Here is a 24624-nt window from a genome sequence, read left to right on the forward strand (position 1 = left end):
TCCAGCCCTGTCTCTCTCTCTCTCTCTTTTTTTTTTTTAAATTTATTTGTTTATTTATTTGAGAGCGAGAGAGAGGCAGATAGAATGGGCATGCCAGGGCCTCCAGTCACTGTAAATAAACTCCAGATTCATTCACCACTTTGTGCATCTGAGTGCACGTGAGTACTAGGGAATTGAACCTGAGTCCTTTGGTTTTGCTGTCAAGTGACTTAACTGCTACGCCATCTCTCCACCCCTGATCACTGTTTTTTCTTTGGTTTTCAGGCTTGGTCACGGTGGCAAGAACAGCTCCTATGTAGCCAGCGGGCGAGGAAGAGAGTGGCCTTTGCAGTGCGACATCATCAGTGCTGGCAAAAGCGATGGGCTCTGAAGGCTTGGCTCAAATACCTGCATATCTGCAGAGTAAAGAGACAGCGGAATGGTGAGTAGGAAGGCCAGGCTCCCAGGTCAGAGCCTGGTCAGGTCACTCTTCTTCCCAGTGCTGCTTGAAAATATGTGTCTTATTTATTTACATGGATGTACATATGTATATATGTGTGGATGCGTGCATGGAGGCCAGAGGAGTTGTCTGTACCCTGCCTTCATTCAGACAGTGTTTCTTGCCTGCAAGAGGCTTTATATGGGTGATAAGGAATTGAACCCAAGGCGGCAGGCTTTGCCAGCAAGTGCCTTTAACTGCTAAGCCATCTCCCCATCCCCAGTGGTAGTTTTTTTTTTTTTTTTAATATTTTTTTAGCCCAGCATGGTGTTGCATGCTTTTAATCCCAGCATTAGGAATATCACTGTGAATTCCAGGTCTCTCTGGGATAGAGGGAGACCTTACCTCAAAAAACAAAGCAAACAGACAAAAAAAAAAAAAAAAAAAACTCAATTGTTATATGTCAGCAGGTAAGTGGAGGCCTCAGCCCCACTGGGTAGAAATTTTTTTATTGTACTCTTCCTAAAATCAGAGAACATCTCGTTTCCTTGGAAAGAGAAGAACAGTAGCTTAGGGTTTCCTAATGAGCTTCTAATGTCAAACCTCTGATGAGGAAGGCGGGGGAGATGGCTGAGTGGTTAAGAGGGCTTGCCAGGGAAGCAGGAGGGCGCAGAAGGCCTGATTCCCCAGCACCCATGTAAACAGATGGGTGTGGCTATGCATGCCTGTAACCTGCTATGATGGGAGTGGAGACTGGAGAGCCTGGAGCTCAGGAAAACAGTAGTCCCAGGTTCAGAGACTCTGTCTCAAGGAGAGAAGCAAGCAAGCAATGGAGAGGGAAATCCTGATGTTTCCTCTGGTCTCCACGGGCGCATGGAACATACACAAGTGCATACTCCACACGCGCACGTGCACACACACACACACACACCCTCCCTCCCTCCCTCCCTCCCTCCCCCCCCAAGTACTACACATGCAAAACAAAACATTAGTAAGGGTTCTTGAGTCCCTGCCCTTTGCCAGTATTGGGGTCCACTGTCCACCCCAGCGTCTGAGCGTCATTTCTCTGTCACAGAGATGGCTGTGCAATTCCACCGTGTCACTGTGCTCCAGCTACACTTCTGTGACTGGCAGTGGGCCTGGGAGCAGAGGCAGAGCCTGTCCGCATGCCAGGCCCTAGTGGAGAAGCTGGGCAGGAGGATGGTACTAAGGCGGGTATTTATACACTGGAAACACTGTATCCTTTCTGCCACCCAGGCCTGTGCACTGGCCCAGGACATGCAGCGTGAATTTAGCAACTTATGAAACAAGTGTCAGGAGGAAGGAATTAGCAATTTGAGACAGCCTTGTGTCTGTTGACTCCTTTTTAAATCATTTTATAGGACTGGAGAGATGGCTTAGCACTTAAGGTGCTTACCTGCAAAGCCACAGGTCTCAGGTTCAATTCCCCAGGATCCATGTAAGCCAGATGCATAAATTGGTGCATGCATCTGGAGTTGGTTTGCAGGAGTTGGTTTGCAGTGCCTGGCAGCCCTAATGCACCCTCTCTTTCTCTCTCTCTCTCTCTTTATCTGCCTCTTTCTCTCCCTCTTAAATAAATAAAAAATAAAATATCTTTTAAAAGATCTAAAATAAATAAATAGTAAAGAAAGAAAGAAAATTGTTTTATAGCTGGGCATGATGGTGCACTCCTTTAATCCCAGCACTTCGGGAGGCAGGGATAGGAGAATCGCTGTGAGTTTGAGGCCAGCCTGAGACTACCTAGTGAATTCCTGGTCAGCCTGGTCTAGAGTGAGACCCTATCTTGAAAAAACAAACAAACGAATAAACTATCTGAAGCTGGCCTGGAACTCACTTATAGCCCTCCTGGCCTTGGATCACAATTCTCCTGTGTCTGCCTGCCAAATTTATAATTTTTTGTTTGTTTGTTTGTTTTTCAAGTTAGGGTCACACTCTAGCCAGGCTGACCTGGAATTCACTATGTAGTCTCAGGGTGGCCTTGAACTTTCGGTGATCCTCCTACCTTTGCTTCCCAAGTGCTGGGATTAAAGGCATGTGCCACCATACCCAGCTTGAAATTTTTTTTATGTTTATTTTTTTAAATTATTTGTTTACTTGAGAGAGAGACAGAGAGAGAAGTGGAAAGAGAATGGGCACATGAGGGCCTTCAGCCACTGTAAATGAACTCCAGACACATGTGCCACCTTGTGCATCTGATTTACGTGGGTCCTGGGGAATCGAACCTGGGTCCTTTGGCTTCACAGGCAAATGCCTTAACTGCTGAGCCATCTCTCTAGCCCTAGAAATTTTTTAACTTTGGGCTGGAGAGATGGCTCAGCAGTTGAAGGCGCTTGCTTATAGAGCCTGGTGCTATGGGTGAGGAACAATACAGATTACCTGCAGGGGCAGGAGAGAGAAGAGGTTCAAGGGCTCAGTGGATGAGCCCGGCAGCTGAGTATAGGAGAGATGTGGGAGGAGAAAGGGTTTGAGAGTAACTAGGGTTCATGAAACGTTTCAAACATGTGGCTGGCTTGTGATAGCAAGCGGAGCACTCGGAAGGAGCCGGTTCTGCTCCATGCCTGCTGGTTCTGACATCCTTCCAGAAACAGTGCTGGCTTATCTCAGGTACTTTGTGCCTCATCCAACGCACATCTCGGGCTGGAGAGAAGGCTAGATGGCTTAGTGGTTAAGGGACTTGCCTGTGGAGCCTAATGACCCCAGTTTGATTCCTTAGTATCCACATAAAGCCAGATGTACAAAGTGGCCCATGCATCTGGAGTTCCGTTGCAGCAGCTGGAGGCCTTGGTTCACCCATTCTTTCTGTCTCTCTTTCTTTTCTCTCTGCTTGCAAATAAATTTTAACAAACCAAACCAAACCAAAACAACAAAAATAAAAAACAACTCCTTCCTGGGAGAGAGGCAAGGTCAGCTGATGAAGTTCACGTGGTTCACCTTTGTGTCCCTGGGTCCCCAGGAGGCAGAGGTGGGGTGTCAGCTTGCCTAGTAGGCTTGTTACTCTTTCATCCGCGACTTTTAGGTGGGTCACAGGGAGCAAGTACATTGTGCAAGGGTGGGAACCTTGTGGAAACTGGAGGCCTTAACTTCCCGGCAGACTTGCTGCTACGTGCTGAAGAAGCTGCCGCGCAGGAGGCTGCAGCAGAGCACCGCAGGCACACCCTGCTGGTACGAGGCCCCCAAGGCCCCTGGGGCTGGGCCGCTGCCCCAGATGGGCTCGTGACTACAGCCACTTGTGGGTTAGCTGTAGTCTGTGTTTGCACTTTGGATCAGAGAAGGTAATGGTGTGGAAATCAGTGGGATTTGGAGCTGTAAAGAAGCATTAGAGGTGATCACGTCCTGGGGCTTTTGCATGGTGGGCCCCTTTTGAATGGCAGAAGCCTAACACAGATCAAAGTCACAATGCTGAAGCTTGAAGCAAGGTCTGGAGAGTTAGCTCCTAGGCTGCCCCCCCTCCCGCTGCCCAAATTCTCTGAGGCTCCATAGAACACAGTGTGAAGAGTCCTAACCCAGTGTACTCTTCACTTCTGCCTCAGAGCACTGAAGCCAGGGTACAAGGCAGCGGGCTTTGCTTAGGTCTGATTAAACGAGGGTCTTTTCTGTTTGTTTGTTTTTGAGGTAGGGTCTCCCTCTAGCCTAGATTTTCTGTAGTCCCAGGCTGGCTTTGTACTTACAGTGACCTTCCTACTTCAGCCTGGGATTTAAGGTGTGCACAGCCAGCCTGGCATATCTCTTTTCTTTTAAGAGGCAAAAGCTGATCTTCAACCTCTGTAGAATTCTTTCTCTTCAGCGCAGGAATTCTTTTTTCAGTAGTCAGTGAGGGCATTTCTGAGTGCCTACCCTGCCGGCATGACCCTAAGGCCGCAGCAAAGAAGCGAAGCAGCCCTGAGCAGCACGCCAGAGTGCCGTGTTCCCGTCCTAGCACTGCCTTTCCGTAGCCACGCTTCTGCAGATTCCAGTGGTTCTTTTATTAACATTTTTTTTTTAAGTTTTAGGGAGATTTTATTAGCTTATAGATAGAATTTGAGAGAAGGGATACAGAGCTCATGCCCAGAGGCATGAGCACAGTTAAGCTCAGGCGGTAGAGAACTCCTGCCTGTGACAGGAGGGGAAGTGAAGCTCCTCCACTGATTCTTGTGACTGCTTGTGTTGTTTCTTTGCATAGTATTTTTGCTTTAGAGCCCTAAAAGACAACGTGGCCTGGGCTCATCTCTGGAGAGTGAGGAAGAACCTTGCACACCAGCAGTATGACGTCACGGTGAGCTAGCGTCTATATCCTGTATCGAGGGGCTCTGTGTATTTATTTGCAAGCAGAGCGGCAGAGAGCAGTTAGACATACAGAGCTTGAGCATGCCAGGGCCTTTAGTTGCGGCAAACGAACTCCACACGCATGTGCCGCTTTGTGCATCTGGCTTTTACGTGGGTCCTGGGAAATCGAACCTGGGACCTGAGGCTTCACAGACAAGCACGTTAACCACTAAGCTGTCTCTCCAGCCCCTGATGATCATTTTGTAACCTTTGTGCTCAAAGATTAGCTTAGAGTTTTTGGTTAGTTTTTTGTTTGTACTTGAGACAGGGTTTCACTAGCTAGCTGAGGCTGGCCTTGAACTCACTATAGCCTACCTAGCTTTGAATTTACCATTCTCCTGCCCCTACCTCCCGAGGACTAGAATTACAGGAGTGTGCCACAAGTGCAGGGTGAAAGGCAGAGCATGCCACCATGCCTGGCTAAAGTAACTTTTTCCCCTTTCCCCACTGAAATTTTAAAGTGGCATTGTTACCTAGGTGGGTGGCACATGCCTAAAATTCTAGTACATAGAAGGTTGAGATAGAAGGAACATGAGTATAAGCCTGGAGTATATAGTGAGATCCTGCCTCAGAAATATAAATAAGACTCGGGAGGCAGAGGTAGGTGGATCGCCATGAGTTTGAGGCCATGCTGTGACTATATAGCGTAGTGAATTCCAGATCAGCCTGGACTAGAGTGAGAGACCTTAGGTCGAAAAAAAATGTAAATCTTTTTTTCCCCCTTAAAAAATTATTACAAGTAAGGTGTGGTGGTATACACCTTTATTCTCAGCACTTGGGAGGCAGAGTTAGGAGGATCGCTATCAGTTCAGGCCACCCAGAGACTATATGGTGAATTCCAGATCTACTTGGACTAGTGTGAAACCTTACCTCGAAAAAGAAAATAACTGTTAGGGGCTGGGGAGACTTCTCAGTGGTTAAAGGTGTTTGCTTGCAAAGGCTAGCCAGCCTGGATCCTACCCAGGTTCAAATAGTCATATAAAGCCAGATGTACAAAGCGGTACATACATCTGGAGCATGTTATGTAGCAGCAAGTGTACCTGATGTGCCCATTCTTCCTCTCTGCTTGCAGATAAATAAAATATTTAAAAAATTAACTAATAGAGCTGGGCATGGTGATGGACACCTGTAATTGTAGCACTCAGGAGATAGGCAGGAGAACACATGACCCTGTCTAAAAAAAAAAAAAAAAAGTAAAACAAAAATAAATAAGTCTGGCATGACAGCACATGTCTTTAATCCCAGCACTTGGAAGGCAGAGGTAGGAGGATTGCCAAGAGTTCGAGGCCACTCTGAGATTACAGAGTGAATTCCAGGTCAGCCTGGGCTAGAGCAAGACCCAACCTCAAAAAACCCCCCTCAAAAAAGAAAGAAAAATAAATAAATAAAAACACATTGTCTTCCATAAGTCCAAGAATAACAATAATATCTTCATTCATATTTCTTTTTTTTTTTAATTAATTATTTATTTATTTGAGAGCAACAGACACAGAGAGAAAGACAGAGGGAGGGAGAGAGAGAGAGAATGGACGCGCCAGGGCTTCCAGCCTCTGCAAACGAACTCCAGACGCGTGCGCCCCCTTGTGCATCTGGCTAACGTGGGACCTGGGGAACCGAGCCTCAAACCGGGGTCCTTAGGCTTCACAGGCATGCGCTTAACCGCTAAGCCATCTCTCCAGCCCCATTCATATTTCTTTAGACTGGAAGATCCTTTCAGATTGGTCCAGAGTGTAGCTCCATAGGTCAGCCGTAGTTCTGTAAGCCTGTTGTATGCCAGAGGCAGTATCTGCTTTGGGGGAGCTCACACTGTGTTGGAGTCAGGAGTCACTAACAGGCTAAGAGGCATCATGTCACTTTTTTTTTTTTCTGAGGTAGGGTCTCACTCTAGCCCAGGCTGACCTGGAATTCACTATGCAGTCTCAGGGTGGCCTCGAACTCATGGCGATCCTCCTGCCTCTGCCTCCTGCTGCCACCATGCCCGGCTGTCATTTCTCTTTTCACCTTGATAAACTTCTGTGTTCTTGCTATCTCGTTTCAGCTGCTGCGCAGGTTCTGGAACCTCTGGCTGTCTTGCATGGAGCAGAGGGAGGAGAGAGAGCAGCTTGCCTCACTGCACGAGGCCTGGAATCACTACAGGTGGGACTCTAGGCTCAGCCTCAGCCTCTTGAGGGACACCTGAGGATTCTGATTTAGGGTTTTCCAGGAGTGAATCATTATCCCCTGGCATGAATTAATGCCACAAATTCAGAAGGGCCTTTTTCAATTTCTTTCTTTTTTTTGGTGGGGGTGGGGTGTAGTTCTCACTGTAGCTCAGGCTGACCTGACCTGGAACTTATTCTGTAGTTCCAGGCTGGCCTTCAACTCACAGTGATCCTCCTATCTCTGCCTCCCAAGTGTTGGGCTTAAAGGTGTGCACCACAACTCCTAGGTCCAGAAAGGCCTTTTAAAGGGGGAGGTCACACTGTAAATCAATGCTTTCTGCATACATATTTGGCTTTTAGTAGAATAGATGGAGGTACAATGATCTTTCTTCTTTCTTCTTAAAATTAGTTTTAATGCATCTGGCTTTATGTGGGTACTGGGCTAAGTATTGAGTTCCTAACCTTCCTCTCTGCTAGAATGGAACTAGTAAGCCCTTGGGATGCCTTGAACTCTCAAGAAGTAACTGTATCCAGATCCAACTACCTTAAAAGTAAAACCTGAAACCTGAAGTTCCTTTGTTTCCTGTGTTTCGTTCCAGGGTGACATTGCTACGCAGGTGTATCCGATCATGGTTACAATATGCTCAGGAGAGAAGACGCAAGCAGGTGCGGAGTGCATCACAACAGATGGCCCTACTGCCATGCTTCTTGGGGTCACTTGGCTTTGGAAACATCCTTGGCAAGGGTCCATGCCAGGAGATACCTGGTTTGGATGAAATGGTGTGATCTCAAGCTAAGAGGGCTTCCTTCCTTCTCCCCACGACTGCTCTCTGGGAGTCGGCACCACTCTCTTTCCCTCATCTGCTAGGAAGAGGCAGGTACTCTCGGGAACAGAGGCTCCCACCAGTCAGTCATGCCTTACTCACATTCATTTGTTGTGAACTCTTATGGGACCCCTGGCGTGACCTTGAGGCGACATGGGCAGTGGTGTAAAAGCACTATTCCCACAAGTGCTGCCAGTGTGAGGCACAGGGAACCCAGTGGACAGAAGAGGTTGGGGTCATGATGCCAATAGCCAGGCAGATGGAGAAGGGTTGAAGTTTGCTTAAGAAATACTTTTTTTTATTATGTTTTTATTTTTTCCAAAGTAGGGTCTTACTGTAGCCCAGGCTAATCTGGCATTCACTATGTAGTCTCAAGGTGGCTTTGAACTCCTATCTCGGCTTCCTGAGAGCTGGGATTAAAGGCGTGTGCCACGACACTCAGCTTGTCTTGTTTTTAAATTATATATTTATTCCCATGAGTGTGTGCATGAGCACACCAGGACCCCTCTTACTGCTGGAAAACAGTACCAACATGTGCCATTTTTTTTCCCCTTTGGTTTTTTGAGGTCGGGTCTCACTTTAGCCCAGGCTGACCTGGAATTCACTCTGTATTCTCAGGGTGGCCTTGAACTCACGGTGATCACCCTACCTCTGCCTCCCGAGTGCTGGGTTTAAAGGTGTGCACCACCACGCCCGGTTGGTGCCACTTTTTGCATCTGACTGATATGGGTGGCTTGAGAATTGAACCCAAGCTGGTAGGCTGTGCAGGCAAGACCTTTAACCATTGTGCTATCATTCCAGCCCCTTATGGTTGTTGTTGTTGTTGTTTGTTTGTTTTTGTTTTTTCAAGATAGGGTCTTGCTCTAGCCCAGGCTGACCTGGAATTCACTATGTAGTCATAGGCTGGCCTCGAACTCATGGTGATCCTCTTACCTCTGCCTCCTAAATTCCGGGATTAAAAGTGTGCACCACCACACCCGGCTCCAGCCCCTTGTTTTTTATTTTATTTATTTATTTTGTAGTTTTTCAAGGTAGGGTCTTGTTCGAGCTGAGGTTGATGTGGAATTCGCTTTGTCGTCTCAGGGTAACCTTGAATTCATGAAAATCCTCCTATCTTGGCCTACCCAGTACTGGGATTAAATGTATGTGCTACCACACTGGGCTCCTCTTTTTTTTAATTAATTAATTTATTTATTTATTTGAAAGAGAGATTGGGGGAAGATGGGCATGCCAGGACCTTTTGCCATTGCAAACAAAGTCCAGACATATGTTCCACTTTGTGAATCTGGCTTTATTTGGGTGTGAGGAATCAATCCCAGGACAGCAGGTTTTGCAAGCAAGTGCTTTAACTACTTAGCCATCTCCCCAGCCCTTTTGTTTTGGTGTTTTTTTTAAAATAAAAATATTTAATTAATTTATTTATTAGAGACAGAGAAAGGGAGAGAGAGTGAGTTAGAGAGAGAGAGCGAGCATGGGTGCACCAGGGCCATTGCAAAAGAACTTTAGATGCATGTGCCACTCTGTGCACCTGGCTTACATGGGACCTGGAGAATCGAACCTGGGGCTGTTTGCTTTGCAGGCAAGCACCTTAACCACTAAGCCATCTCTCCAGGCCTTGTTTTGGTGTTTTTGAGACAAGATCTCACTATATAGCCCAGAATGGCCTGGAAGTCACTGTGCAGCCCAGGCTGGCTTCAAATTGTGACCCTCCTGTTGCATTTCCTGGCATGCTAGGGTTCTGGGAGTGTGCCTGTATGCCCAGCTTCTACTCGAGAACTACAGCATACACGTTGTGTCTCAGATCCTGTACTTAGCACTGAGGGACATTAGCTGTGATACAAAGTAGGCTGAATTGCTGCTCTCAGCCTTACCCCAGGGTGGTTACCTAACCCTAGGGTGGCAGGTAAGTATGAGCGTGGAGGCTGTTTCTGATGATTGGCAGTAGGTGTCAGAATGCTGAACAGGGAAGGATCGTGAAGCTATATTCAAACTTAGCGGGGATGTTGGTTCATGTGATGATGTCTGCATGGAAATTGCCCACATGTAGCCATCCCTGGAAATGAGTCAGAGGAAGACACTCTGAACTTCCCTTAGCTATTTTTGCATTGCTGTCCCCACCCCCATCTCAATCCATCTGCTGTTAAGAGTCTGACACGTGAATCTACGGATGCTGGCCAGCTCCCCATGGTTTTGGGATAGAATGTGAATTTTGAGCAAGGTGCACAGGCTCCTCCAGAAACCAGACCTTCTTTGTCTGTCCGCCCTTCCTATCTGCCACCACTTACCTTCACAAATACACCTGGCCATGAGGCTACAGGTCCCCCCACCCCACCCCAAGGTCGGGTCTTGCTATAGCCCAGGATGACCTGGAAGTCACTATGTAGTCTTAGGGTGTCCTTGCTGTGATCCTCCAACCTCAGCCTTCTGAGTGCTGGCTCAAAGGTATGTGCCACCATGCCTGGCTGCCAGTCACTTTGGAAGGTTCCTTGGGCTCTTGCTCCTCACTGCACCTGCAGTCCTCTGTCCAGCTGCCCTTCCACGCCAGCCCAGTCACTCCACGTGTGTAGTGTCTACGAGCATCTCACAGCTGTCTGCTGCTGGCCTGTGTGTCCCTGCAGGGCATGGCCTGTCTCCCTTCCCCTTAGCCCAGGGAAGTGTTTGCCAGAGGGGATGTGCTGACTAATTCAGATGCACAAATCAGTGAATGAACTGAACTGTTACTCTTAGAAAGTTTCTAAAGGATCATATTTGTAAGCTGGGTGTGGTGACACAAGTCTGTAATACCAGCATTCAAGAAGAAATAGGGCAGAAGGGTCACCACAAGTCTGGGGTCAGCATGAGAGCTGCAGAGTGACATTCAGGTCAGTGTGGGGGGGGTGACACAACAAGACCTCCATCTCAAATAAAAACAGGAACCAAGGCTGGAGAGATGGCTTAGCAGTTAAGGTGCTTGTCTGCAAAGCCTAAGGACTCATATTCAACTCTCCCGGTTCCATGTAAGTCAGATGCACAGTGACACAGGCACACAAGGTTGCACATGTGCACAAGGGGGTTGCACGCATCTGGAGTTTGATTGCAGTGGCTGAGACCCTGGTATGCCAATACTCCCACTCTCACATAAAAAAAAAAAGGCAAGGTGGGCGTGGTGCCACATATCTTTAATCCCAGCACTCGGGAGGCAGAGGTAGGGCGATCACGGAGTTCGAGGCCACCCTGAGACTACATAGTGAATTCCAGGTCAGCCTGGGCTAGAGTGAGACCTATCTCAAAAACAAACAAACAAACAAAAAGACAAGAACCAGGCATGGTGGTACACACCTGTAAGCCTAGCACTTGGGAGGTAGAGGCAGGAAGATTGGAAGTTCAAGCTAAGTGAATAAAAGACAATGTCAACCTGGGCTACCAAAAAAGCAAAACAAAGAAAAAAAGAAGGGGCTGGAGAGGTGGCTCAATGGTTAAAGGTACTTCCTTGCAGAACCTGCTGCCCCTGGTTGAGTTTTCACACCACCCATCTAAACAGAACACAGAAAGTGGTGCAAGTGCATGGTGTCCATTCACAGTGGCAAGAGGTCTTTGTGCATCTACACATGCAAAGAAATAAGTAAAAATTTAAAACCCACCAATACATGGAAGTTGGATGTAGTGGCTCATGCCTGAAATCTCTGCACTTGGGAGGCTGAGGTAAGAGGATCACCATGAGTTCAAGGCCAGCCTGGATTGTAGAGTGAGATCCTGCCTCAATACAAAGAAAAAACAGTACATTGTATTGGGGAGATGGATTGGTGAATGAAAACGCTTGCCGCATAAGCATGAGGACCCAAGTTTGGAACCCTAGCACCCATGTAAATTCTGGGCACGTGGCTCACACATTTTCCCAGTGCTGGGGAGGTGGAGACAGACACATTCCCAGGACATACTGGTTAGCTGGTCTAGCTGAGTGTGAGTTCTAGGTTCAGTATGAGTTCCTGCCTCATAAACATACAGTAGGGAAACAATAAAGGAAGACACCTGATGTTGACCTCTGGTGTGCCTGTGCACCCACATGCATAAATAATGGTAAGTGAATAAACAATTAAACATACATATTGCTGTGCTAAATGCTGATAAACAATAAAATAGGCAATAGATATGGATACCTCTAGGCCACAGGTGAAAAATTATATTATTTAATTTTTTAAAATTTATTATTTGGAATAGAAGGGGAGAGAGAGAAAATTGGCATGTTAAGGCCTCTAGCCACTGCAAACAAACTCCAGACACATGCGCCACTATGTGCATCTGGTTGATTGAACCTGGCAGGAAAGCGCCTTAACCACTAAGCCATCTCTCCAGCCTCTTGTTCTGAATTTTTAAAAAATTTTTTGTTTATTTATTTATATGAGAGAGATCGAGAGTGAAAGAGGCAAAGAGAGAGAGAGAGAGAGAGAGAGAGAGAGAGAATGGGCGCGCCAGGGCTTCCAGCCACTGCAAATGAACTCCAGATGCATGCACCCCCTTGTGCATCTGGCTAACGTGGGTCCTGGGGAATTGAGCCTCGAACCAGGGTCCTTAGTCTTCACAGGCAAGTGCTTAACTGCTAAGCCATCTCTCCAGCCCATGTTCTGAATTTTATTGCATAGGAAATGCTCTTCCCTCAAGAATGTATCTTTGAAAGTTCATTTAAAAACAAGCAGAGCACAAGACCATTTATTATTTTACTGTAGCTACTACAGGCCAGAGCGGACGGTCACTTCCAGCGGAGAGCCCTGCCTGTGGCCTTCCACACATGGAGCAGACTCTGGCGACGGCACCAGCAGGACTGTGCCCTCACCACCAGAGCAGCGCGCTTCCACAGGTATGCTGTGCCGCTTCTGCCTGCCTGAGGCATGCATCTCTAGTCCAACTTTCCCAGCATCATAGCTCCTTGACTTTGCAGCTTCTCAGCCCCCTCCCCCCTGCACCCAAGGTCTGGTTATTCTTGGTTTTTCAGTAACGTGTATTTATTGATTTCATCTTGCTAGAAAATTCAGCCAGCGCTTCCACTGGGATAACTTCTGCGCATTCTCATTGCAAGTGCTTTCATAATAGCTTGTGTTTTATGCCCTGGCCCCCGTTCATGCCACTGAGAGCTCTGTTAGAGCTCCCCAATGGATCTGTGGATCCAAGCCTTTATGGGGTCACATGTTATTGCCTGGGCAGGAACTAATGGGTGTGATTTCCCTGAAATGATGACTTCCTGTTCTGCAAGACCTTTTTTTTTTTTTTTTTTAAAGAATTGAAACTAAGTTGGGTGGGGTGGCACATGCCTTTGATCCCAGCACATGGGAGGCAGAGGTAGGTAGGAGTGCTCCAGGGCCAGCCTAGGACTAGAGAGTTCCAGGTCTGCCTGGGCTAGAGTGATACCCTACCTTGAGAGAAAGAAAGAAAAAAAAAGAATTGAAACTATGGTCGTAATGAACAAAGCTAGAAAGGAGCTGAACAACCAATATCTTTATAGCTCCCTCTGTTTCAAATGTGCTCAGAGCAGACTCCCTAACGATATGATGGTGGGACGGAATGAAAAATTCCTAATCACCCAGCTACTATGCTGGGTGTTTATCGGTGGCAGAAATGAAATGAATGCAGCCAAGCATGGTGGCGCACGCCTTTAATCCCAGCACTTGGGAGGCAGAGATAGTAGGATCTCTGTGAATTCAAGTCCACCCTGAGACTACATAATGAATTTCATGTCAGCCTGAGCTGTAGTGAGGGAGAGAAAGAAAGAAGAAAGGAAGGAAGGAAGGAAAGAAAAGAAGGAAAATGAATGTGTCCTTGGCTGCCTAGCAAGTTCAAGGCCAGCCTGGGCTCATAAAACCTTGTCTTAAGCAAACCTAGGATGGATGGACAGATGGATGGGTGGATGGAGTGAGGAAAGAAAGAAGGATATATAAATTCATTACACCTGTGATACCATTGTCTTCATTAATAATTTCCTTCTCAGAGTAGTCCTGAAAATGGGTGGACAGTGAATGGTGACCTACCATGGTAACAGTCATTAAGTGGCAGAGCCAGGTTATAAATTGAAATCTCTAGTCCAGAGTCCAGGTGCTTTCTAGGTGATACTGAGGAAGGTCTTTCTGATGACTGTAGGAGCCTGTGAGAGGAGACTTACACAAGAAAGCATTGAAAAATGGCTCAAGAGAACAGATCTATGTATCTGTAATTGTGTCAGGCCAAAGTTGTTCTAGAGCTCAAAGCTAGTGCTGAGAGTAGCCAAGGAGCATGGAAGTATCTGGAGGAAGCTTTCTGGGAGCCAGCGGGTGGAGATGGGTGGCCATAGTCACCAAAGGAGAAGGGCTGGTCTAGGGATTGGGCGGATCTGCGGGTGGTGGCTGGTTGGAGCTCATGCATGGCACTAGTAAAGCACAGTGTGGGGACTACCCTGTGCTCCGTGTGCCTCAGCCTAGGATGGAGAGCTAGAGGGAGGGGCATGTGTGCGGAGGAAGTGCCACCATCTTAAATTTGACCGGCTGCAGACGCTGGCCTGAGAGGATCACCCAGCACTCCAGGGCTCCTGAGCGCCAAGCTGGAAGAGATGGTTTTCAGGGGACAGCTCTGGCTTCTGTCCCCTCTCCAGCAGCCAGAGCAGCTTCCTCTCTACCTGGTGTCTGTACTATGATCTGATGGAGGGTTTATTTGAGAAATGGCTCCAGTACTTAGAGCACATACATACCACTTTGTCTCCTCAAGAGCAAGCAGACAAGTTTGGTGTTTCTGCCCCTCCCCCTGTGTGAGTGTGTGTGTGTGCGCGCGCGCTCTGAAGGTTGTAGGGGCCAAAAATATGGAGATAGGGAGTAGCCAGGATCCTGAAGGATGGTGAAGGCTGTCCCAGAGCTTGTGCTGATTCCGAGGCTGGACCATTTTAGAAAAACTTAGATTTTCAGATTCTCACTTTATTTATTTGTGTGTGTGTGGGGGGGAGGGCATGTGTGTCACAGTATGAATATGGAGTCAGAGGACAACCTTGAGGTGTCTGTGCCATCAGATTTTGTAAGCAAGTACCTTTCACTGTGAGACTATCTCTCCAGCCTCATAGTGGTTTTTTTTTTTTTTTTAAACTATTTTATTTTTTTGGTGGTGGGGAGGAATGGGAGTGCCAGGGCCTGCTAGCCACTGAAATGAACTTCAGATGCGTGCAACTTGTATATCTAGCTTTACATGGTTGCTGGGAAATAGAACCTGGCTCTGCCAGGAAGCTCCTTAACCTCTAAGCCATCTTTCCAGTCCCTCATAATGTTTTGTTCTGTTTTTTTCTTTCTTTTTTTTTGTTCAAGGTAGGGTCTCACTCTAGAGACCCAGGCTGACCTGGAATTCACCATGTAGTCTCAGGGTGGCTTTGAACTCATGGTGATCCTCCTACCTCTTCCTCCAGAGTGCTGGGATTAAAGGCATGTGCCATCATGCCTGGCTTTATTTTATAGTTTTTGATGCAGAACTATAATTAATACTTGTTTCCTATGAATTTTCCAAATTAGTATTTTTTTTGTTTTGTTTTGTTTTTCAAGGAAGGGTCTCACCCAAGGTAGGGTCTAGCCCAGGCTGACCTAGAATTCACTCTGTCATCTCAGACTGGCCTGTGTGTGTGTGTGTGTGTGTGTGTGTGTGTGGTGTGTGGTTTTTTGAGGTAGGGTCTCACTCTACTAGAGGCTGATCTGGAATTCACTGTGTAGTCTCAGGGTGGCCTCGAACTCATGGTGATCTTCCTACCTCTGCCTCCTGAGTGCTGGGATTAAAGGCATGCGCCACCACGCCTGGCTCAGGTCAGCCTGAGCTAGAGTGAAACCAACCTTGAAAAACCAAGAAATCCATAAAGAACAAATATGTAATCAGGGCTGGGAGATGACTCAGAGGTTAAAGGTACTGTTTGCAAAGACTTGCCACTTCTGGTTCAGTCCCTCAGAACTCACATAAAGCTCGACTCAAAATGTGGCATGTGCGCCTTCTGTTTGTGCGTAGCAGCAAGAGAGCCCTGGGGCTCCCATACACACACGCGTGAATAAATAATTAAAAAATGTATAAATAGTGGCTGGCGAGATGGCTTGGCAGTTAAGGTGCTTCCCGGCAAAGCCTAAAGACCCAGGTTTGATTCCCCAGGACCCACACAAGCCAGATGCACACGGCACATGCATGTAGAGTTTATTTGCCGTGGCTGGAGTCCTTGGCATGCCCATTTTCTCTCTATCTGCCTCTTTCTCTGTCTCTCTCAAAAAAATTTTGTATAAGTAGGATTAGAGGGATGATGTAGTTTTTAAGCCACTTGCCTGCAAAGCCAAAGGACCCAGGTTCAATTAGGATCCACATAAAGCCAGATGTACAAGGTGGCGCATGTGTCTAGTGTTTGCTTACTAAGTGCTGGGTTCAAAGGTGTGTGCCAACTCTCCTGGCCAGCTTTTTTTTTTTTTTTTCTCGAGGTAAGGTCTCACTCTGGCTCAGGCTGACCTGGAATTCACTATGTAGTCTCAGGGTGGCCTCGAACTCTCGGCGATCCTCCTACCTCTGCCTCCTGAGTGCTGGGATTAAAGGCGTGTGCCACCATGCCTGGCTCCTTTTTTTTTTTTTTTTTTTTTTAAGAGGTTAAGTGACACTGAGGTGGAAATTGGAAAGGAAATTTAGAGGCCCTGCCCCCAAAGTCATCCTGCACTGTGTAGACTTTTGTATTGGTTATATGCTATACTGGGCAGTCTTCTGTGCTGACTGACACTGTAGTTTTTGAACTGTTTGAAGGCCATATTGTAGCTCCTATTGTAAATCATTTTATGCTTCTTTTTATCTCCATAGTGCAGTTGCAGACATCTGCCCACTAGTTGACTATTTTTTTCTGTGTCTGTAAAACTTGCTTATCACTTACTCAAGGTTTCTGGCATTAGGCCGGGACTCTGAGCTCAGAGAACTGATAGTAATGAATAGTCCAAGAAAAGGTATATAAACTCTGCGCTGTCAGAGCTCTGGGTCCAGGCTGTGGAAGAAATTCCCCTGGGCCCATGCTGGTGTGAAAATAAACTGATTCACCACTCAGTCTGTGATGTCAGTTCTGTGAGCTCTAGTTTCCCATATCAGCATTTCTTCTATGTTATATGCCAGGGAAGTATCCCTTCCCCTAGCACACAAATTTGGTTCTCATGGCTTTGCCATATGTAGCCCATGGGCCTTGGGTCACTTGTCTTTGCTGTGGTGAGTAGGTGACACGGAGCAGTGGTTCTCAAATCTGATGTACCTGGTGTACTAGTTTAAGTATTGTTCTGGGTCTCCCTCCAACCTGCTCAGTCCATATACACCTGAAGGCCTTTCATGAGCCACCATCGGCCAACGGTGGTAATTAAGTGTAGGGTTAATGAGGAACGAGGTTCTTAAGAGTCTGGCTCAATTCTGTGCAAACATTGAGCCGTGCTGGAAATTAGTGGGAAAATTTTGGGTATGGGGGCTCCTGTTGTCTTCATTTCTTCCCGTTTCCTATTTCCTCTGTCTGCTAAGGAGAAATCCACATATTCGGAGCTTGTACTTAGTTTATTTATTTATTTTTGTATTTTCCAAGGTAGGGTCTCACTCTAGCCCAGGCTGACCTGGAATTCACTATGTAGTCTCAGGGTAGCCTTGAACTCATGGTGATCCTCCTATCTCTGTCTCCCAAGTGCTGGGATTAAAGGCGTGTGCCACCATGCCTGGCTACTTAGTTTATTTTTAATTTTTTAATTTTTTGGTTTTTTGAAGTAGGGTCTCACTTTAGCCCAGGCTTACCTGAAAATCACTCTGTAGTCCCAGGCTGGCCTCAATCTCACAACACTCCTCCTACCTCTGCCTCCCGAGTGCTGGGATGAAAGGTATGTGCCACCATCCCCTTTATTTTATGTGTTTGACTATAATTCTCTTTTTTCTGTGTTTGATTGTGTTTCAGGGAAACAGTAGAGAAGCAGGTATTTGCTATCTGGTGGCATAAGATGTTTCAGCATCGAGAAAACCGCTTGGCAGAGAGAATGGTATGTGGCTGTCACTTAGTAAAGGCCTGGAGGCCTAGGACTTGGTGGTAGCCTTTGCCCTCACATCCCACCTCTTCAGGTAGTTGCATAGACCCAGGCCTACCCTGAAAGGCTCCTTCCTGACTGTGGCTCATGAGCCAGAAGCAGGGTGTGGACACAGGTGTCCATTGTCAGTGCGCTTTGCAGGCTTTTTGTTGTCTGGGCATTCTTAATATTTTCTTTATTTGAGAGAGAAAGGGAGGGAGAGAATGGGCACGCCAGGGCCTCCAGCCACTGCAAACGAACTCCAGACACATGTGCCCTCTTTGCATCTGGCTTATGTGGGTCCTGGTAATTGAAACTAGGTCCTTAGGCTTCACAGGAAAGCTCCTTAACCTCTAATTCATCTCTCCAACCCTGGGCATTTTTCCCTAGATCCTCCTACTTGACTTGTTCTGCTTGCTTTCTCCTATCCTGCCTCAGGCCATCCTTCAGGCAGAGAGGCAGCTTCTGCGGAGGTCCTGGATCACGTGGCACCAGCTGGCAGCATCACATCACCAGGAGCGGGAGTGGCAAGCTGTAGCCTGTACCCACCACCGTCATGGGCTGCTTAGGAAGGCTTTCTCTGTCTGGTGGGAAAGCGCCCAAGGGGTCAGGACAGAGTAAGTGTTAGCTCTGCTCCAAAGCTGACCCAGGCAGCTTCAAGTGCCATCCAGACTTGTGTCAGCACGGGCTGGCTGCGAGTCCCAGAAGCTCAACTTGAAACTAGGGCAAGATCTTGGCCTCTCTCATGGCATTCTCACCCTCAGGAATTCATCTGAGACTAATGCCCCGACCATCAGGAGGTCCTGTCCCTTGGCTACATCTTGCTTACTGGCTGGGATCCATTTGACATGACTATAGCCAGGAGTAGAACATAAGCTGATAAGCCCGTCTGGTCTTCACTGACCATGCAGGACCGCCAGCTGTGACCAGAGGGCAGCGTGTGGCCTTTTGCACCAGTCCACAGGGCTGTATAGAACAGGTTGCCCATGTGCCCAGTGCAGACATAATACTTCTATGGTGCTTTTCTGAATCCTCTGGTGGACTGAGGTTCCAGCATCTCACTGCTTGCTCACTTGGCCTCCTCCTCAGTGGGGCCTGGGGTGTAGATGCACCTCTGCAGTGGAAAGTGGCTGCAGAATTGTGGAATCTGTGTGTACTGTTTTGGAGGAGTCCTAGACCGTTGGGTAGCTCTTCAGAGGGGGACTTTGCTCCCCCAGAAGCTCAGCCATTGGGAGTGGGGCAGCGGCTGCCGAGGGGAGTTTGGCGGGAGCCCCTGTGGTCTTGGTCACATTGCTGAGTCCCTGTTCCCCTGCAGGAGGATGGGCAGGTCACGGGCTGTGCGCTTCCACTCAGCACGGCTCCTGCGTTGGGCCTGGAGCAGGTGGAGGGAGGTAAGACTTTGGCATGGGCACTGCCCGAGTGTGGCTTTTGGACAGGTGGAGCTGTTTGTCAGTGTGACTCAGAGCAGACAGATGGACTCCTCCACAGTGCCCCAGAAGCCACCTGCCTCTGATGTGGGGGTGGCAGCAGATGAAGAGATGTCAACTCACTTTCGTGAGGTGATTAGCTCAAGACTTTGTGTTCTTGCATGACCTTATGAAATGTATAGTTCTTGAGCTAACCATTTACAGGAACTTTACCAAGTGTCTAACATGTTTAAGCTACCATTCACCAGCATTTGCTACCAGCTTCTTGTTCATTGGATTCTTACAAAACCCAAGCTGGGGAGATAGCTTAGCAGTTAAGGCCCTTGCCTACAAAGCCAAAGGACCTAGGTTTGATCCCCCAGGGCTCATATAAGCCAGATGCACAAGGTGGCACATGCGTCTGGAGTTCATTTGCAGTGGTTGGAGGCCCTGCCATGCCCATTCTCTCACTCTCTTTCCCTGCTTCTCTCACCTCACTCTCTCAAATAAATAAAAACAAAACAAAACAAAACTCAGAGAGGCTCAGAGAAGTTAAGTACCATATGTCAGCTCACACAATGTAAAATAGAAACAAAGGTAGAATCAGCCCCTGTCTGGTCCCTCACCCACGCCCATGGTAGCCATTCTTCCCTGTGTCCACAGTGCTTGACCCTGAAGGCTGAGGAGTGGAAGAAGCTGATGCGAGCTGACTTGCATGGTCAGCGCGCCTTGCTGCACAGGGCTCTGCGGAAGTGGCTGGTAGGACATGTTGCTGTCCTCCCGATCTTACTGCTGTAGGAGTGTGTGTGTGTGTGTGTGTGTGTGTGTGTGTGTGTGTGTGTGTGTGTTGGGGGGAGTGGTTCTGGATAGCTTTCTTTTCTTATGTCCTTGTCCAGAGCAATTCAACAAGGCTCAACAGTGGGTGCTCCAGACATTGGGTGTCCTACCTATAGGTCTGTCAGTCCTTGTTGGGCAAAGTGATTACACATGCTGTAACACAGGCAAGATGGTCCTTGTATAGCATCCAGGGGTTGGGCCTGGCAGGATGCTCTGCAAGTGTCTGCTGGCCTTGGAGTGAGGGCCCACCCTGTATGAGTGCTCTGCGCACAGGCCTGCCTGCAAGAGTGGAGAAGTGTGGATGCAAAGGTTCCCTCTAGTCCTCCTCTCCTACAGACTTACCAGGACAGAGTGCGGAGCGTCCTGCGGGAGGTGGCGGCCAGGGAGAGCCAGCACAACAGGCAGCTGCTGCGGTGAGTCTCCCGAGTGCCTTGGAAGCCTAGGCGGGGGAAAAATACTCCAGAGCCACTTGTCGTGAGGCGTCCTGCCTCGGGCCAGGCAAATGATGGGCTCAGTGAGTTCCTCGTACTGCTGATATGTGGTTCTTGCTTTGCTGGTTCACCTCAGCATGTACTGAACGCGTGCAGTGTGTCTGTGTGGGCAGCGTTAGAAGGCAGCTCCCAGCCACCCACTGCCTCTCAGCCTGCCTGCGCAGCTCCTCAGCACCTTTTCTTCCCTGCTTCACACCTGTAAGTTTTGGCCTTTTAAGGCACCATTTCATCTTCTCCTCTGCCAGTTCCCCATAGTTCCCTCCTGGCCCACTAGAATCATCTGTGCTGCTTTCCACTGAAGGGCATTTACCTGTCATTCTTTATAAGCTTGCTCCTTCCCAATTAGCCTCTCATTCTCTTTCTTCCTCATTTTTCTTTTTGGGTTTTCAAGATAGGGTCTCGCTCTAGCCCAGGTTGACCTGAAATTCGCTGTGTATTCTCAGGGTGGCCTCAAACTCATGGTAATCCTCCTTCCTCTGCCTCCTGAGTGCTGGGATTAAAGGCATGTGCCACCATGCCCCACTTTCTTTTATTTTTCTTTTTTTTTTGGTGGGGGGTTTCAAGGTGGAGTCTCACTCTAGCCCAGGCTGACCTGGAATTCACTATGCAGTCTCAGGCTGGCTTTGAACTCATAGTGATCCTCCTACCTCTGCCTCTGGAGTGCTGTGGTTAAAGGTGTGCAGCACCACACCCCGCTTCCTTTTCTTTTCCTTTGTAATTGTTTTAAAATAATTTTTTTAACTTCTTTTTTTTTTCAAGGTAGAGTCTCACTCTGGTCCAGGCTGACCTGTAATTCACTATGTAGTCTCAGGGTGGTCTTAAACTCACAGCAATCCTCCTACCTCTGCCTCCTAAGTGCTGGGATTAAAGGTGTGCACCACCATGCCCGGCTAAAAACAGTTATTTTTATTTATATATTTAATATTTGAGAGAGAGAGAGAGAATGGGTGCACCAGGGCCTCCAGCCATTGTAAACGAACTCTAGAGGCATGTGCCTCCTTGTGCATCTGTCTAACGTAGGTCCTGGGGAATTGAACCTGGGTTCTTTGGCTTTGCAGGCACATGCCCTAACCACTAGGCCATCTCTCCAGCCCCATCTTTTCCTTTGTAATTGTTAAGGCCAGACTCTGCTAGGTATCCAGAGGGCCATGGGCCCATAAAATTCCATCCAGTCCCTCAGAGCAGAATGAGAAAGCAGGCTTTCCCAGGCTCCTGGGCAGCAGGCAGGTGCTGCGGTTTAGCTATCCTTCCTCTGGCTTCCTAGTCTCTATACTTTGTTTCTCGCACTCTGAATCACCCGGTTTGTCATCCTGTGGTCATGGCTCTGTGTCCCCTTTGTCATATAAACTCCTGAGGTCCTCGTGTTCGGTCTTGTGCACCGAGCATGGACTCGGCCTCTGTTGGGTATAGACAAGAGCTTGAACGTGTCGGTGAAACATGCTCTGAGGCATAGTCTTTACTCAGAGTTGGGGAAGAATGAAAATGATTCACAAAAGCTTTCCATGTCCCTCTAAACTGGGGTCACCTGCTCCTTACCTGGCCTCTGTCCCTGTAGGTGGGTGTTACATCGCTGGAGAGACAATACCATGGCCCGTTTGCAAGGAGCCAGAAAAAATTCTCAAGCAAGTGCCCACTACCAAAGAACTCTGTGTTCCAAGGTGAGGTATAGGGAGGCAAGCTGGACAGATGCTTGGGTTTGGGCACCACGTTCTAGCTAGCATGTGGCATAGGAGCTGGTACCAGACATTAGTACTGAACAAGGTGCCCCCAAACTGGGTAGGTAACCCTCCTCCATCATGCCATTAGGCAACTTTTTTTTGAGGTAGGGTCTCACTGTAGCCCGGGCTAACCTGGAATTCACTATGTAGTCTCAGGCTGGCCTCGAGCTCACAACGATCTTCCTGCCTCAGCCTCCTGAGAGGTGGGATTAGAGTGGTGGGATTAAAGGCATGTGCCCCCATGCCCGGTTCCTCGTTTCTTTTTTTAATTTTTATTTATTTATTTATTTGAGAGCGATAGACACAGAGAGAAACAGATAGAGGGAGAGAGAGAGAATGGGCGCGCCAGGGCTTTCAGCCTCTGCAAACGAACTCCAGACACGTGTGCCCCCTTGTGCATCTGGCTAACGTGGGACCTGGGGAACCGAGCCTTGAACCGGTGTCCTTAGGCTTCACAGGCAAGTGCTTAACTGCTAAGCCATCTCTCCAGCCCTCCTCGTTTCTTTTGAAAGGATTTTGTTTCTGGGTTTCCTATGTAAGAAAGAGTGAATATAGAATGTACATTCTGCTTAACAAATAACAATAAGAGTTAGAACCTAGCTGGGCGTGGTGGCACACGCCTTTAATCCCAGCACTTGGGAGGCAGAGGTAGGAGGATCACCATGAGTTCAAGGCCACCCTCATATGACATAGTGAATTCCAGGTCAGCCTGGGCTAGAGTGAGACCCTGCCTTGAAAAAAAAAGTTAGAATCTATATAATGACTTCACTTCTCTAAGGCAGAATGTGGTTGAAAGCCCCAGCCTCCAAGATTCTGGCCTCCTATGAAGGGCCTGAGAACATCTAAGACCTATGTGGATAGAAGGCTGCTTCTTGAGACATGTGAGAGCCAACCATTAGCCACTCAGTTTTACCTCATGAGGAGCCACCATTGCAGATGCCACCTATGCCCCCGGACACAGGACGGGAAACGATTGCCCCTCTGTTCCCTGCCTGCCCACAGGTCCTGGTCCAGTGGCAGGAGGTTGCATCAGTGCAGACATATTACCGACAACAGGAGGCTGCTGCCCTCAGGGAGGCCAGGAAGGTGCTAGATAGAGGTAAGTTGGGGCCCCTGGTAACAGTGTTGTGAGGAGCATGACCCACCCAGAACTGCCTGGGTCTGTGCGCTGCACACTTATGTCTGCTGTATTCTAGTTCCCTGAGGCTCCATACCACCTGGAATTTCAGACAACAGGAACTGATCTGTCAAAGGGCTGGAGGCTCAAAGCTTCAGCTCCCTCCAGAGGCTCTGGAGAACCCTTCCTGACTTCCAGCTTCTACTGGTAGCTGCGGTCCTGGTCCTTGCTGTTCCTTGATAAGGGCTACATCACTCCAACCAAACCTGTCTTCATGTGGCGCCCTTTCCCTTTGTTGCTGTGTTTCTTCTCTCCTTTTTTCTTTCCTTTTTAAAAAATTTTATTTACTTATTTGCAAGCAAAGAGAGATAGAAGAGAGACAGATAGAAAGAGAAAGGGCGTGCCAGGGCCTCTAGCCACTGCAAATGAACTCCAGACACATGTTCCCCTTGTGCTTACGTGGGTCCTTTGGCTTCACAGGCAAATGCCTTAGCCACTAAATTATCTCTTTAGCTCATTTTTTTTTTTCCTTAAAAAAATTATTTGAGCCGGGCATGGTGGTGCACGCCTTTAATCTCAGCACTTGGGAGGCAGAGGTAGGAGGATTGCCATGAGTTCGAGGCCACCCTGAGACTCCATAGTGAATTCCAGGTCAGCCTGGGCTAGAGTGAGACCCTACCTCGAAAAACCAAAAAAAAAAAAAAAAAAAAAAAAAAAAAAATTTGAGAGAGGGGAGGGTGGGGGAAGAGGCAGGTAGAGAGAATGGGTGCAGCAGGACCATGCCGCACCCCCTTGTGCATCTGGCTTTTCTGGGTACTGGGGAATTGAACCTAAGTCCTTAGGCTTCACAGGCATATGCCTTAACCACCAATCCGTCTTTCCAGCACCCCCCTTTTTTTTTTTTGAGGTAAAGTTTCATTCTAGCCCAAGCTGACCTGAAATTTACTATGTAGAGTTAGACTGGCCTTGAATTTACAGCAATCCTATGACTGCCTCCTGAGTGCTGGGAGTAAAGGTGTGTGCCACCATGCCTGGCTCTCAAAAGAATGTTTTTACGCTAAATAAACATTTCTTTAAAATTATACAAACTGGGCTGGAGGGATGGCTTAGCAGTTAAGGAGTTTGCCTGCAAATCCAAAGGACCCTGGTTCAATTCTCCAGGATCCACATTAGCCAGATGCACAAGGGGGTGCGTGCATCTGGAGTTCTTTTGCGGTGGCTAGAAGCCTTGGTGTGCCCATTCTCTTTCTCTGTCAAATAAATAAATAAATAAATAAATAAAATATTTTTAAAATTATACAAACCTTTAGGGGTAATAGTTTCCTTTCATTAG

General features: G+C 47.9%; 1 protein-coding gene across 5 annotated transcripts in view; it reads left to right on the top strand.

Annotated features, from left to right (window-relative positions):
- Positions 1-24624, top strand: part of Sfi1 (SFI1 centrin binding protein) — a 61835-nt gene that overhangs the window by 29647 nt on the left and 7564 nt on the right. For 4 of the 5 annotated variants that reach the window (XM_045132397.1, XM_045132396.1, XM_045132398.1 and 1 more), the window contains exons 9-22: positions 265-421; positions 1494-1655; positions 3531-3601; positions 4599-4691; positions 6780-6877; positions 7482-7548; positions 12410-12540; positions 17617-17698; positions 18161-18339; positions 19038-19113; positions 19792-19887; positions 20302-20378; positions 22012-22114; positions 23177-23273. In XM_045132397.1, the coding sequence (XP_044988332.1) occupies positions 265-421; positions 1494-1655; positions 3531-3601; positions 4599-4691; positions 6780-6877; positions 7482-7548; positions 12410-12540; positions 17617-17698; positions 18161-18339; positions 19038-19113; positions 19792-19887; positions 20302-20378; positions 22012-22114; positions 23177-23273 (1489 nt within the window). Of the gene's footprint in view, positions 1-264; positions 422-1493; positions 1656-3530; positions 3602-4598; positions 4692-6779; positions 6878-7481; positions 7549-12409; positions 12541-17616; positions 17699-18160; positions 18340-19037; positions 19114-19791; positions 19888-20301; positions 20379-22011; positions 22115-23176; positions 23274-24624 lie in introns of those variants that run through there. The other variant, XM_045132401.1, reaches the window with a different exon arrangement.

The sequence above is a fragment of the Jaculus jaculus genome, chromosome 13, assembly GCF_020740685.1.
Source record: "Jaculus jaculus isolate mJacJac1 chromosome 13, mJacJac1.mat.Y.cur, whole genome shotgun sequence".
Classification (NCBI taxonomy): domain Eukaryota; kingdom Metazoa; phylum Chordata; class Mammalia; order Rodentia; family Dipodidae; genus Jaculus; species Jaculus jaculus.